The sequence below is a fragment of the Drosophila grimshawi genome, unplaced genomic scaffold (assembly GCF_018153295.1).
Source record: "Drosophila grimshawi isolate 15287-2541.00 unplaced genomic scaffold, ASM1815329v1 contig_311, whole genome shotgun sequence".
In the NCBI taxonomy this organism is placed as follows: domain Eukaryota; kingdom Metazoa; phylum Arthropoda; class Insecta; order Diptera; family Drosophilidae; genus Drosophila; species Drosophila grimshawi.
The window spans coordinates 22,696,965-22,713,013 of record NW_025063098.1 but is presented as its reverse complement, the minus strand read 5'-3'; the positions used below and the strand labels follow the sequence as shown (position 1 = coordinate 22,713,013).

At 38.4% G+C, this 16,049-nt stretch overlaps 1 protein-coding gene across 8 annotated transcripts in view; it reads right to left on the bottom strand.

The window, feature by feature from the left end:
- Nucleotides 1–11,461, bottom strand: part of LOC6568474 (tropomodulin) — a 48,549-nt gene extending 37,088 nt beyond the window's left edge. The window contains exons 1-2 of one of the 8 annotated variants that reach the window (XM_032740770.1): nt 11,347–11,461; nt 10,378–10,859 (exon numbers count right to left, since the gene is read on the bottom strand). In XM_032740770.1, the coding sequence (XP_032596661.1) occupies nt 10,378–10,617 (240 nt within the window). In that variant the 5' untranslated portion in view covers nt 10,618–10,859; nt 11,347–11,461. Of the gene's footprint in view, nt 1–4,051; nt 4,463–10,377; nt 10,870–11,346 lie in introns of those variants that run through there. The other 7 variants (XM_043215170.1, XM_032740772.2, XM_032740776.2 and 4 more) reach the window with 7 other exon arrangements.
- Between the last annotated feature and the right edge of the window lie 4,588 nt (nt 11,462–16,049).

The following is a 16,049-nucleotide window of genomic DNA, read 5'->3' as shown; positions in this document are numbered from 1 at the left end:
CAGCGTTTGCCGACTTTTTGCCATTTGATTTTCTTCATTTCGGCCGAAGCGTCTTATTCATAGTTTCATTTTGAATGCCGACGCTGCTTTCAAGGTAATTTTCTCAAAGTGTAATTAAAAACTTGTATAAATAATAAAACAAAATTGTTCAAAATAGTTGGCAATTGAAAGTGCATTTACAAGCTGTGAACAATAATTCATATTCAAGACAAATACATTTATTATTTATGTACTGTGTATTAATAAAAAGTAAATAATATACGAATGCATGATGTAAAAGCTGCAAAGCAATTAGTTCCATTGTGCACAGGAAGTGACAGTTAAACAAGTAATTATCGCTTTGTCATTGTAATAAAATATTTATATATTTTTTATTTGATTTGTGCATTTTATACGAAGGATTGGCTGACAAAGTCGCTCTTGCATTCACCTCCACCCGTGTTGCTTTGGCCATGTGCCTGTCCACGCCCCATAAATATTATTAAATTATACATTTCTTTCTTAGCCATTAATATTATGTAGGTTATAATTTAAATAGCCCAAAAGAGCAAACATCTCATCAAAACATCAAATACCAGAAAAATAGACAAAAAGAGCAGAAAAAGAAAATAACACAGAAAAAGAAATGCTGCTAAAGAATTTCGCCTCGACTGGGGTCGCCATATGAGATGTATAGGAAAAAAAAGATATTAAATATATATTTATAGAAAATGTTGTCAAGACGATTCTATATGCAAAGGCAGACAAACAAACAAGCTGCTGAGTTAAGGGCATGCGATCGAAGGAGGTAGCACGGGGGTGTGTATGAACCCCATTTTGAGGCCAAGGAAATCCATTCAATGCAATTTTTGTTGTTACTCAGCGTTTTGACAACTCAACGAAAAATCGTTACATCACAAGAGATGGAAAATTAAATTAACGAATTAAATATAAATTAATCTTGCCTTAATAATGATGATGAAATTTTTAAGCATGCGTAGATAAAATTGAAATAGTAAAAATAATAATATTATAAACTATAAGCTAATACGCTCTGTGCTGGGACTGTGAAATTTATAAAGCATATTTATTATATACTTTGAGACCAAAGAACTTTATGATTTTTTTCCTCGTGCATTTGAAAATTTATACTTTATACTTTATAAGTTTTCACAAATATTCACAATAGTTGAATTTTGCGAATTTACTATCTTGTTTTTGAAGAGTATTGCTGCTTCGAATACAAAGAATTAAATTTGATTTTATAAATTTCACAATTTTCAACTCATAAATTATTTGTCAAAGAACACCTCAAAGCAAGATTTAAATAACTTTGCAATAAAGTCAAACTCAGATGATCATAAAACTGTGTATATATATGTTCAAATTATAATTTTATGAGTATTTTGCTAGACGACTGCAACCAAATACATATTAGATACATATGTATATTCGATATTAAATAGTATACAATTAATATCTTTCAACGTGGTTGGCTATTTGGAGCTGGTTCTAATGGCCTGTTGATTTACGGATCGACTTGGCCACACGACGCTTTTATGTGTGTGCCTCAATTTATATGCATTTCTAATGGGGCGCCGTAGTAAGCTAATAGTGCAAGAGGGCGGCGGACAGCACGAGCTACATATTAATCATACGCACTGTTAAACACACAGCGTCGACATCGATGTCCGTTGGGCAAATTAAGCTACCAAATTGCAGCCATTCGCTCGCATTTCGATTTAAATGTCATTGCGCATTTCCGGGATTAGCCCCGCTGCCCATCTTCTCCCCAATTCTTGCGGCCTGCTGCCTGCTACCTGCCTCCTGCTGCTGTTGTCGTTGTTGTCGTCATAGCTCTCGTGTAGTCAACTAATTAGAGACGCATGTGGCAATCAATTCGCGTTGCAGTTGCCGGGTCATTTCATTGAATTCCGTTTCGTTGCGCATACGCCCCGTTTGACGTACAGCATTTTATTTTCGTTGACTATTACAAAACCAACAACAACAGCAACAACATCAGGAACAACTTCAACGTCAGCTGCAGGGCAAAAGCGGAGGCGGCAACACACAAGCGTTTTAGTGAAAATAAATTGAAAAATCTTTGGAATATGGTTTGATGTATTGCCTGTGTGTGTGTGTGTTTATGTGTATGTGTATGTGTGTGTGAGTGTGTGTGTGTATGCATATAGACCATGTTTGTGTTTAGTTTGCTTTGCTCGGATTTCTGTTGTGTTTAGACTGGTAGCGCATTTCTGCAACAGATGCCAGCATCATCATGTTGTGTTGTTTGCTTTTTGCTTTTTTAACATGTTTCGCTTTATTCAAGACACATTTTGATTGATTGCACGAGTGCAACAGAACGCACACAATACAATAGGAATACATCGTAGCACACAACATGGTTGCAAAATGTATCTGGCAACTGCTATTGCGGGTGGTGTCAGTCAATAGCATAGGAAACTAACACACTTATGCATTAGTTCATCAAATTAACACTTCAACTAATCGCTCAAAAGTCATAAACAGCAAACGGACAGAGCAAATAGCCGCTGGCTATTTTCAAACGCAATACAAAGGATGCAATTAACTGCATTGATATATGCATGAATAATTGTTGCATGCAGCATTAAAATGAACAACAATAATAATAATAATTGCTTTCAGTTAGCAGACATCAAAATTAATTGAAATGACCGCTGACGGCGAGTGGGTCAGATGCCTGGCCGGAAAACAATGGGTTGAGGCCATAAATGGTTAAGAAACTATGTCGAGCACTATAAGCCGGAAGCAGAATTTTGGGCCAGACTGCAATGTCAGCAGAATCACAGACAGGATGTGAGGCAAAAAGGACGATGGCTGAGCTGCTTAAACGACATATTCAGAGACTGGCGCTCAGATAAATTGCTAATAAGCCACAGGCTAAGCAACAAACCAAACAAACAGCAACAAAGAAACAACAATAGCCAAGGCTGATAAAATGTGTGTCGATAGCAGTTTGTAGCACAATGAAATCAGCTAGGGATGGTGGGATACAGTAATGTTTGGGTCGAGGGAGGGTGGTGGAGGCGGTGGTATTCTGGTGCTATCATTTATTTTTAAGCATATTGAAAAGCAGCTAAAAAGCAAGCACAGCGAATGAAAACAATTTTATTAAGTGAAAAAAATACGTAGCACAAAATAACAGGCAGCCAAAATAAACGGCAACAGCAGCAACAGCAGCAGCGACAAAAACAAGCTAAAGGCAAAGTCAAAGTGAAGGCAACAAAAGTCCTTGGCAGTGGCAAAACTTGTATTTATACCCAAGACTCAAAACTGTTGCGAAAGGGTATCTTAAGTTCAACACTTAAATGTTACAGCCTGCACATAACTCATACGCCACGTTGTGAACAATAAATAAACAAATAAATCGAGCAAGATAATGTTTCTGGCATGGGCAATGTGTAAACGTTAAAATATTAATATTGTGCACTCAGTTCAGTAGATGAATTTTTGTAGAGCATCTAGTGGTCGAGCAATATTGGCAATATTTTTTTAACTTTGTGCTTGTTTTTTTCTTCATTTCAAACTGAACGGGTTGAGGGTGTTTGCCAGTTGGAGCAACAGGCGGGTGGGGGATATGGGGTAAGCGATTGAAAGATGCGTTGAAGTGTTGGCAGCGACTTCGATGTTGACGTTAACGTTGTTGTCGACGCCGAATCACCTTGAACCATACACGCATAACAACGTCAGCAGCAGCAGCAACGGCGACAGCGACTGAGCAGCAGACACAATTAAGTGCAAAGAAAACGGAAGCAGGCGACAAAATTTTACGAGCGACACAGGTGAGATATAGACGCTGGCAGCATCTCTTTACATAAAAGATTGACAAGTGATTTTCACATCTACACATCCACAGGATAAGCCCAAACAACAACGATAAGGAGAGGGGGTATGAAAGCGGACCCTTAAAGCCATAGAAAAGTTTGCGAATTTGGTTATTGTTTGGGGATCAGTGTAAATTGTTGTTTGTATGGCTGACAACAGGCTTATTTAGATTTTAATTTGCTTAACAAAATGTGCTGCAACTTACCAAATTCCCATCTATTATTGCCATAGCTGTAAATTGCTACTGGAACTATGCTTAATCCGCTTAAGAAAAATTAAATACCCTTGAAATCAGTTGCCAGTTGCCAGTTGGACGTGTTTTTAGTTGAGCTGTTGCGCAATTCACGATCGAACGTAGATATCAAACAAAGTAATTATTTATTTATTGTGTATTGTAATTTTACAATATTATTTGTTTGCTTACACATACACACTCCCACACACACATACACTGACACACTCATACACATGGAGAAGTGGGGAGGCGGTTGCGCGTCACAAACTACGCAAAATGCGCATGAAAAATTCGCGTAAAAACTAATCTATTTATTTAGCTGACTGGCTCGCATCCATTAGTGCCATTCCAGTGATAAATCAATAGTTTTTGAATATGTCCGAATTTATTTCGTTCGTTTTTCAAGTTTGTTTTGCTCGGTGCGCCTTTTGTTTTTGAGTCGCGTAATGCAACTAAAATCGAAGCAACATCGAAATGCAATCAAAGTGCTGCAGTTCAATCGACGTTTCCGCTTTCGAGTGCCTTCTGTTTTTCGGGTTTTAACAGCCAAATAAAATTACAATGAGCATTGCACAAATGCACATTTGCATACACATATATATAGAAATACATATGTACATAGATATTGCCCAAGTGCATTACAACTTTCGATTTCCTACGCTTTGTATTGTGCTGACAATTTTTTGACATTTTGAGGCAGCTGCTTGGCATTCTTCATGTGGACATAATTGAAATGCCATTGATATAGTTACAAATAAATCGATATTCATACAAAGCTTTGTCATTTGCTCATTTTAAATTTGATAAAAGTATACATTATTATATTATATTATTCTATTTGTCTGTTCGTCTGTCTTAAATGAGAAATGAAGAAGATCTTTTTTCTCTATTTGTTAATTTTATTTTTAAAAAATCAAGTAAGAATGACTATCTTATGCATGCTGAAGATGAAATACTCTTTTAGACTGGAGTCGTTTCACTATACATACAAGTCCAATTGGACTTTTCATTGTTCAGTTTTGAGAGGATAAATTGTTAATCCGAAATGGCTTTTTGGGTTGACTTTCATTGCCAACAATAAAGTTTTTCTCACAAGAAGTCAATTAAGTAAATCGATCTTCCGCTCATATGACAGCAACATGATATTGTATCGGATCCTGCCAGCTCCTACATAAATATTATTTACCTACCAAAAACTGATATAAGTCTAGTTTCATTAAGATAAACCAATATTGAAATTAATTTCGATTTCGTTGCACTCTGTTTCGAACAGTGTGCATGAATAATGTTCGAATAAGAACTGATTAATAAGTAAACCTGGTGATGACAAGTGACGCACTTCTACACTTAACGTAAAATACAGAAATCGAGTCAAAACAAAATTGACAGCATACAAGAAGAAAGTGGGAGGTGGGTGGTAGGGAGTAAATCGTGGCCCATATTTCAAAGCGCGAAGTGTCAAGTGTCAAGAACTGAATTATGAGCTGGATTAAATGTCGATTGCAGCAGCCTTCGCTTGTCAAAGCTATCAATGTGAATACGAATGTGGATTATTTATTTATGATGTGCGGTGCAGCAAATCACGCATTGCTTTGTATAAATAAGCGGCTGTCCGTTGGCTTAAAATTATTAATTGGGTTATGCAAATGGATGGTGTGTAAGCAACAACAAAGCTGGCCAAAATCATATTGCAAAAATTAATCAAATAAACAGTTGCATATGGAAACTGTTAAATGGAAATTAAAAGTGAAAATTCTATTTTAATGAAGAGCTTTTGTTATATGTTCATTTAAAACTACTGCACCCCATTCCGAGTATAGAACTCATTCTTCTGTACCCAGAAGCTTATTTTTTCAATTTGTCTCTTCATTTAATTTGTCCATTTAAGGCTTTAGTGAACTTATTATGTGCTCGGCTTAAGATACTTTGATCTGCCTTCAGCAATTTAAATCTATTATTCAAATTTATTCAGCTTCACCTAAACACCCAACAGCTTATATTAAATTACCAAAAGCTTAAAAAAAAAGTAGTTAGCTTGTTTTATTTGTTATATATTAACTATTTTACAAAATAACAAATGCATTCTTATATAAAATTTAAATAATCTACTTTTGTTTTTAAGAACTTTATTATTATTTTTACTTTAAAATTTTGTAAAAATAAGAGTTATTTTAATTGATGAGCTGAAGCTAATCTTTTCTAAGGGCAGTGTATCTGGCAGTCAGTAAAAAGGTGTAGTTAACAAATCAGACAAGTTCTTGGCTTGGTCGTTCATTAATTTGGACCAACTTCAATGTTTTCCATGCAGATATTGTCTATGTCCGTTAGCATTTGGCCTCAACCAGTTCTAGAGTACTGTAAGCAGTCTCTCCTGCTTTTGGTCGAGCTATTTAATTGCGTCTGAATCCATTTGCATTTGGCCATTTGCCGTTGTCAGACATATATTCAACAGACAACTGGCACAGCTGGCAGGCCAGGCATTTGCCTACAATGCGTTGAATTCACTCAATTTGCAAATTTCCTCATTGATTTGCCAACAGACAACAACGGTGACGAGGGCAGTCAGAAGATGGAAGATAGAGGATTGCAAGGCCCAGGCTTTCTATGTGTGTGTATCAGTGAGGTTGGGGGAAATCCGTTTAGAACAGAGCCGTGGACATTGATAGATAGCTAAGGCGGCAGCGGGTGCTGAGGTGGATTTGCAAAACTACGCAAAACATTTTATAAATTGAATTTATATTTTGTGTTTTCGGGCAGGGAGCTCAGAAAACGTAATTGAAATAAGTAAATATCAATTGAATATCCGCCAGCGGGCGGCGGAAGTCTTTGGCAGGCAATGAAATTATTTGTTTGTTATGCCTAGTGGATAAAGAATTGTTGTTATTGTTGTTGTTATTCTTATTACAGGCAAAGTAAACTCTTTGTCGAGGCTAGTGGGCAAAGTTTCCGTTGCGGCAGGTCAAAATCAAAAGCATTGCAAAGCTTGTTGCTGTTGTATTTGTAGCACTAAGAAAACAAAAAAAAAAAAAAAAAAGTAATAATAATAATAAATCCGTATGCTGCAAGCAACTTATGAAAAGTGCCTGTAAATTACAAGAGATATGTTACTCGTAAAACTGATTTATGCCAAGTACAATACCAACAAACAATGCTCACGTTCGTGGCATATCGTGCAAAAATTGTGCTCCTCAAAAGTTAAACAGCGGCCGAATGCCAAAATAAATGGCACGTTTATCATACGCCCAGTGAGCCCAGTGCGTTTAACAATTTGGCAGCCGTATTTATATACCACAAACACGCACACACATACGTGTGTATATATACTTGTATATACATATATATATATATATATATAGATGTGTATGTATACGTGGTGATGTGGGCCATCGCTCGAGCATATGAGCTTTATGTATATGCCACGCCTTCTGTCCGCTGCGCCCCCACCCTGACAAACTGGCATACTTAGACTATGGCTATGTTTTGCTTGATGTTTTCGCGTTTGCTTTTCAATTATATAAACATATTTAGATTATATTCAGTTAACACTCATATACACATGCACACACACACACACACATAGCGTCGCATATGTTGTGCGTGTGTGCATTAAAATTATAAATTGTTTGCTCAGCAAAAAGCAACCAAATAAATAAATTCAGAAGAACCAACGCCATTAAGCGAAACGAAAAACAAACGCTAAGCGCATAAATAGCTGACCAAAATCAACTAGAACCGAGAACCGACTAGCATTTGGAGCTGGCTGGGCCAACGCGTCGTATGCGCAACGGGAGGCAATGGCAGACAGTGGGTGGCAGCTGCCTTGAGAGAGACAGAGATAGAGAAAGAGAGACCTGCAACATATGAATGAAAAGCAAGTGGCCGAAGCATGACATTGAATTGTTTTTGACTTGTTTTGTCACACCTAAATGCCATATAACCATGCAATAAATACAAATGAATATAAATACAACTAAATACAAAAATAGGCGTACATCATATGTAATTATGTATGTATGTGTGATGACGCGTGTGAATTATTTGCTGATTCTTTTTAGGAGGCGCCAGCATGTTGACAGCTGTCAGTGCGACTGACGCACAGGGCTGCCGCCCATGAATAGCTAGGTAAAGGCAATGGGCCACGGCCAGTCCAAACCAGAGAGAGAGAGAGAGAGAGAGAGAGCGAGCGAGTGAGTGAAAGAGAGTGTGTGATAATAATGATGCATAGACTCCAACCTACTGAAACCCTAGTCAAGTCAAGCAATGCACAGTTGACCACGCGTTTGCCACATTTCTTTGCGTTGGTTAAGCTTTGTGCCACCGAAATGCCATTAATATGTTTGCCCGCATATCCCGCCATGTCTATTCGTATCTATTACAGCTTTGTGCAATTATCTGTGTTTATGTGTGTGTGTGTGTGTGTGGATGGTGTGAAAGATCGTTTACGCCCTGTTGCACTAATTGGTATGCCTCATTGGGCGCCCACCTCCCCTTCCGAATCACAAATAGGCATCGAAAATTTGCTAATCTATTTTCGTAACTGCATAAATACATTAGCAAATTAGCAATATAAACCGCAATTTGGTTAGCCAACTACAGTTAAATCAGCTGTAAAATTTATGGCATGTGTGAAATCACGAATATGTATGTAGTATGTATATATGTAGGTATGTACATATGTAGCTCATTAAAGCGATTTTGCATTCTCATTTTGAACTTTGGCCAAAGTCACGTATCCCTGTGGCAGGGCTGCCAACAGCAGCGTATAAAAATGACAAAAATGTTACGTGCCTCATTAAGGGGCAACTACGAAGCATGGCTGCAACGAACACACGTAACACAATTAGTTGACCTATGGCTTGGTCAACACCCGGTCACACACACAATGACACTGACTGAAAAGCTAACAATGAAACAGCATTAAAGTCAGTTGAGACTGAGACTGTTTGTAAACCATCAAAATTGACAAAGAATTTCATTTTTTGTCGCATAATTTAGTATAGTATATTTTTTTTTTATAAAGAATAGTAGTGATTCTTGAAATGATGAACAAACAAAGTGTTTATGAAATGCATCTCAGTTGAAGACTTAAGCAACAGAAAATATAGCAGCTGTTATTCAGTTTGAGTAACAATTTATAATTTGATAAGTCAACGTAATTGTATCGAGCTAATGCATCCGATTATACTAAGACCAAAACTAAATGCTTTTAGTAGGTACTAGCTACAATATAATATATAATGTAATTCTCTGCTCTATTCTGAAAGTGCAATTTTCTACTCACTTGTCACTTTCAGCTCGAGTCATTGTGAAATTCGAGTTGAGTAAATCTCCAAGCATGTGCGTCACGCAAACATTTTCCTTTTGTTTAACATTTCAGTCAGATAAAATAAAAATGAAAAAAAAAAGAAGAAAACAAGGACAGCGCATAAAATGGCAACTCAGCCCCCACAAGCAATTGCAATGCAAATTTAATTTGGGAACCATTAAATTCAACCAAAGAAGCGCCCAGACAATCATAAAAAAATAGCAGATGCAGGAGTTGGGCAGCAACCAATACCAAAGTGGGCCGGATCTGTATAGAGTCGAGAAGATACCGTTACGATGGCCGCACGCGTTTTTTTTTTTGCCATGCCAAGCCGGAAATGCAATTTGTAATTTGTGCAACAAAATGTGTGGCAATTAATTGCAATACGCCTGCCAAACGCCTCCGCCTCCTGTTGCTTGTGCGCCAGACCACAAGACACCGAAACCTCAATTTTTTTGCGACTTTCCTAGGCAACGCAGAAATTATTGCATTCAAATTGAGTTTTTTTTTCCTGTTTTTCTTTTTCTTTTTTTTGCAATTTGTTTTCAATTTTTATTATCATTAATTTTTTTAATGTGATTTTCTCGTTGCTTTTGGCAGCTTTCACAGCGCATTAAGTGATTTGTGCTTAACAAAAATTTTGGGTTGTTTGTGTTTTTTGATATTCGTAATTTGCGCCGAAATCAAACAGCTGCAAAATATGTGATTTTGTGCCAGGCGTCGCTAATATTAAGTGTGTCCGAACCAGAAATCTTATATAGCTACATAGATCTGTGCATACATAACGTATTTGTCTATATAATACTTGTATAATATATGCCGTGAATTATGGCTTTTCTACGACTATATAAACAATTTGTATATGTATATGTACGTATTAATAATTTTGACATGTTTTGGTCACGCCTAACAAAACATATATATACGTATATATATAACGAATTTGTATAAAGTAATGGCCAATTATTGCGTAGTTGTCCCATTCACTCACCTCAGTTATTTTCATGGTACGCTTAACCGTTTTACGGGTAACTTCGGTTGTCTCCTCGACAACGTCACCATCCTCATCGATGGTCTCGGTGACCATTTTCTCGCTCTCCCCGGGTATCACCTCCTCGGTGCGCTCCGTGACAACGCTGCTTTTGCTCTCCGCATCGGCATCTGGCACCGATGCGGGACTGGCTTCCGCCTGCTCTTCGGTGGCACTCATAATATCCTCATTGTCCGACATTTTTGCTAATTAACGGTAAACTGTTTCCTTAAGGATTTCACTTCTATTTGTATTTTGGCTTGTTTTTTTTGTTTTGTTTTGTTTTGTTGGTTGTTATTGTTTCGTTTATTGATCACTTTCACTTGGTTCGGCGCTTGCTCACTAAATTCTGAACTGTAGCGACTATAGCGGCCCACCGACTCGCACACAGGGGCAAGGCACAGGCACACACACTCGAAAGAGAATTTCTCAACTTGTTTCGCCTGAAAAGAACCAACCAGATATGAAAATTTCTATGTACACGCTCCGGGTTATTATATAAACAACAGAAATTTTTCCTGAAAATCTTCACTGCTAACGTTCACAATCACGATCGCGACACGGACACCAAAAAGGGCGTAACTTGATTGCGCCTGACTATATTCAAATGTGACTTTTATATTGAGTTGTTTAGTGCTCCTGGTGATGATCACTGGCGCTGGCTGTGCTTGACACTGCGAGAGTGAACGCTCAGTCAGCGACAACGAAAGACGCGACAACAACGAACAACGAACAACGTACAACGAACAACGGACAACGGATAAGGAAGAGCGACAACGAAACAACGGAGCCAGTGGCAGAGGCAGAGGCAGAGATGGAGACAGAGAGGTGCTGACAACAAATAACAGACGACAGACGACAAACGACAAACGGACGCACGACAACTTGCAAAAATGAAACAAAATGAAAATCATATATATTTATGTGTACAATTAAAAACGCATAATTCGAGATTTTTCAGTTTGTTTCAGTTGTGCAGCAATAAATTGAAAATAATCAGCGAGCAGCGCCCAGCGACAACGCACGAGGCAAATTACACGATTCTGAGGCTTCTGTCCCGATCGATGGCACTGTTCGCCGTCTGGCCTGCCACCGGAACCGTTGCCGTCGTCGTCGCCGGAGAGCGACCAAAATACCAAATACAATACATACAACTAGTTGGACATGAATCGTCTATGTGTGTCGGTGTGTGTATCTGGTGTGTGAGTGTGTGTGTGTATCTCTGGGCTTGCGTGTGTGTGTCTGTTTGCTTTTGGTTTTCCCGGCGAGCGAGATGCACAACTGGTTGGGATCAACAAAATAGTCGCAGCCAGACACAAGTGCGAGCAGGTCGGCCATAGTCAATGTCCGCTCTTTGCCATCCGCTGACGTTTGCTGCCTTTGCTTTTACTGGTGCTGCTGCTGCTGCTGCTGCTGTTGCTTGTTGCTCTGAATTTTGATTTGAATGTTGACGTTCAATTCAATATTTTGGGGCGAGCAGCTGCTAATGCTGTTCGGCCGTTTGCTAATTGTTCGTTTTGCTGCTGCTGCAAGTGCTAGTTTCAATTCTTAAACGAAATTCGAAAAAAATACTGAATGCTCAACGGACTGCAATTAGTGCTGCCGCTTGAGGCGTGAGCCGTGACGCATGTCAAATCTGTAACTGGCCCCCCATTCCACGTGCAGCGTTGGCGCTATTTTAGTACGCACCCCGCCCCCCGCTACTAAACAATACACAGCAGTCCCAAGACAAAAAAAAAGGAGAACAATTGCGGGAATGTCGCCATCTAAATACCCTTGTTCATAATATACATGAATCCCAATTGTTCCAGTTTACTGGTTCTAGACTCTACAATAATAATAAATGTGTTTTAAATACCATAAATATGGAAATGATTGCAAATCAATTTCTTAAAAATAGATATGTATATATAAATGAAAAGTTTTCAAAAGTTTTTTATTTACATTTGAAGACATGGGATAGGAAAACAGTTGTCCTTAACAATTTCAATAAAATTGGTTCGTGAAACAAAATAAGTATTTGTTGCTCAACTTTTTCAAACAAATTCCGTGAGGGCGCATAGAATATTATCTGTGTACTAAATAATTTCACACAATGCGAATATAAATAAGAAATGAATTTAGTTATTGAAACAACAGCAAAGTTTTCCCAAAACACACACTTAAGTTATAATACCCTAGGCAAGGGCATTAAAAAACTGAAACTACATATTCGAAAAAGCTTGCTGGGGGAATGGACTGAGACTGGGACTGGGCCACTGCTCGTATATATTGCTGCCTCAGCATCCCCTTCTTTCTCTCCCCCCTCTCTCTCTCTCTCGCTCTCTCTGGTTCTTTCTCTCTCGTTGTCTTTTGCGTCGTCTGCCAGTCTCTGGTTGGTCTCTGGTTGTCTGGCCGTTTGGCCTGGCGACATTTGCTTTGCATAGCGCGTTCGACAGCTGAGCTGAATTGCATTTGGTTTATAAGCGTATACAGGGTGTCCAATAGTCTAGCAGCGCTGGGATTAGCAGAATTGTGTGCATTTCATTCATGGTGATGACCGCTGCTGCTGATCGTTGCATAGTTGCAACGTCGCATTGGTGGGGCAGTGGAAACTTCCTGTATAATCGACTGCAAGATATATGAAAGATAAGTGCTTGTATTTTGCAAACAAAGCGTCAAATGAACGCAAGACATGAAATATTCTAAAATTAATGCTCGACAAATGTCTTTTTGGCTGCTCAACCACGCAATATAAGACGACACAAATATCTGCATACATACATGTCGTCTACGAGTGTGTATGAAAAGATACAGATACAGATACAGCTGCAGATACAGATACAGATACAGATACAGATGCAGATACTGTAGATATATGGCTGATTATACTGCTTGTCTATGATGAACACAGTTGTAATTGGGTCTACATTGTGCGGAAATCTTTCAAAGCTAACAGCAAAAGCTACTTAACAAATAACAGAGCAACAGGCAAAGGATAATAATCACACACACTCCCCCCCACACACACACGCACACATTTTGGTTTGTAAGGTGACGCAAAATCAACGCTCAAATTTGATTAGCAAGTAATTCATTTGTCAGTAGCGAGTTGTAAAATGTCGTCAGCCCAAGTAATGAAAAATGCTGTGGCAAATCATTAATAATACAGCCCTTGCATAAATAAGGTATAGAGCAGCCAAGGGAAGCACATAATGGGTAATAAAACAAAGCGATGGCAGTCGCTAAAAAATAATGTGGACAGCATAAAGAAAAACTCGTTCATGTGTAGGAAGGATGCAAGAGACACGAAACTACCCCACGCCCCACCAAGTCAGCTTCTGTCTCCTTGGCCCTGGCTTATTCGGTTTATCGCACGCAGTTACACAGTTGTAAATTGCATAAAGCAATTGAAGTACTTTTTATTATAAACCAACAAGCTGTCGTTTCTTTCTCCCTGCCATTTTCGCTGTGTGGCAAGTGTCGTTGACACGCTTTGACCTAGGAAACCTTGCACCAGAGCCAGATGCTGAGCAGATAAAGACCAGAGATACAGTCACTCAAGCACTGAGCATCTTAATGCGTTTTGCTATAAAGGCAATCTTCGGAATCGGAAACTGCTGCCAGTTAACGCTGTGATGCAAAACAGAAAGCGATTCATTTTCTTTGTGCACATATGGAAAATGGATTGCAATGACATCGGTCCTTCAAAGACATGGCTACTGAATATATTGAACCAATATTCAACTATTGTTGCGATTGAAAGTTGACTCAATCTTGACTAGAGATGGCAAGCGATAGTTTTTGTATCCCAGTTAAAAAAACTGGAATTAAAAGAATATTTTATTATATTTTATTTATTTCTTGAATGTATCTTATAATAATCAAATCAAAAATCAAATATTAAAGTACGAAAAATGAAGGATATAATAAAATAAATGTGGGTGTATTCAAATGCAAACGGTCTAATAGTTATTGAGAAGATTGGGGAAACCCAGAATGGGGCTAAAAATTGTTAAGCGTTAGCAGCTTAGCAATAAGAAAAGTAAAAATCCTTTAAAAATGAGAAAGATGAAGATAAAGATTAAGCAGAATTTTATTAAAGGAATAGAGAGTTCCATTTAAAATACGGTATATCAAAATTTAAATATTTGTATGATAAACATTTAATGAATTGACTTTAACTATTCCAATAAATTTTGACTGCATCAAAATTGTGACAATTTATATCTGTTCCAGCATCGCCGGTGATCTCTATTTGTTACTAAAAACACATTCAGACTACAGGCGAATATCCTGCACAAATTGAGAACTGTGCGGCCAAATAAATTGTTTGATTGGCGATTTTGCTTTAAACGGATACGCAATGCAGTTAGCAGTAGCAAGCTGTATCAATTTGTAGCAAGTTGTAGCAGTACAAATGCCCACACGCATGGCTGCACCCCCTGCAAGATATATACATATGTGTCTGTGTGTGTGTGTGTGTCCTGGCTATTGCTTGCAGTCTTTGCTTGCAGGCTTTTTGCTCGACATCTGTGTGTATCTTTGGCTTGCTACGGGCTCTGGTCCTAACTGGGCAAACAGAAATGGAAATAAATAGTTGCTTAGCTCTTTTGTCTAATTAAAACGATTTCTACTTTCTACCATATCAATTGCTTGAGTGTGTCTCTGAGTGTGTGCGAGTTGAGCCATTCAATTTGTAGATGACACACACACACACACACACACAAGCATACACACAGAAAATAAACTGTGACCATTCTGGCTATGTTGGCTGTCAAACTGTTTCATCTTCATTTCGTTTGCATGCCCACCTCCGACTGGGAGCTTTGGAAAACCATTATGATGATTTATGGGCGGAAATTATTTTTTGGGTTGCCTAGTTTGAGCTTCCCCTCAAGAGCCAAATCTACTTTGGCAGGTCTATAAAAACATTATTTTTTTCTTGTTGTTGGCCTTTTGCTAGCTGCCTAAAGGCATGCAACAGTTTTCATTTTCAATTCCGTTTGCCGCAAAGTTTGCTCGCATTTTTCACACTTGGCCGCATCTTTTAATTCGAAAAGCAATTTTCGGTCATTCGATTTAGGAACACGCCCATTCTCTATTTCGCCCAGTAGGCTCTGAGATGACCGCAGATTGATGAGTTTTATACAACACTGGTGTTGCTGAAAATATGGCATTTCCTGTTCTCGGATTGGTGTTTGACAATTTGCAAAATACCAATTTGATTACTTTACATGATTTGCAAATTGAAACAAAAACCAAGCAACAAGTGGCAATCAATGATGCCATAAAACCACACATTTATGGCAAGAGCCACAGCCGAAAGCTTCGCCGAGTGCTTTTATGGCAACGAAAAGCACACAGCATGCATAGAGTTATGCGAAAGCTGTTTTACCGGAATTTCACAAACTTAAAAGCTGTCCGACAACAGAGTTGGGGACTTTACCCATTGCGCTGAGTAAGCTCTAACTAGGGTTTAACCCAGAGCCAATGGTTTACCAGTTAGTAAGTTAGTAATCAGCCAATACCTTACTCTCCAAGTCTCATTTAAAAAAAGAAACCCAAAACTGAGCGCGCTTATCAGCCCCCCAAAAAGTCAAAGGTGCTTTTAAGTTCCCCTGCGTGGCTATGGCTTTTTGGGAGCGCAAGCT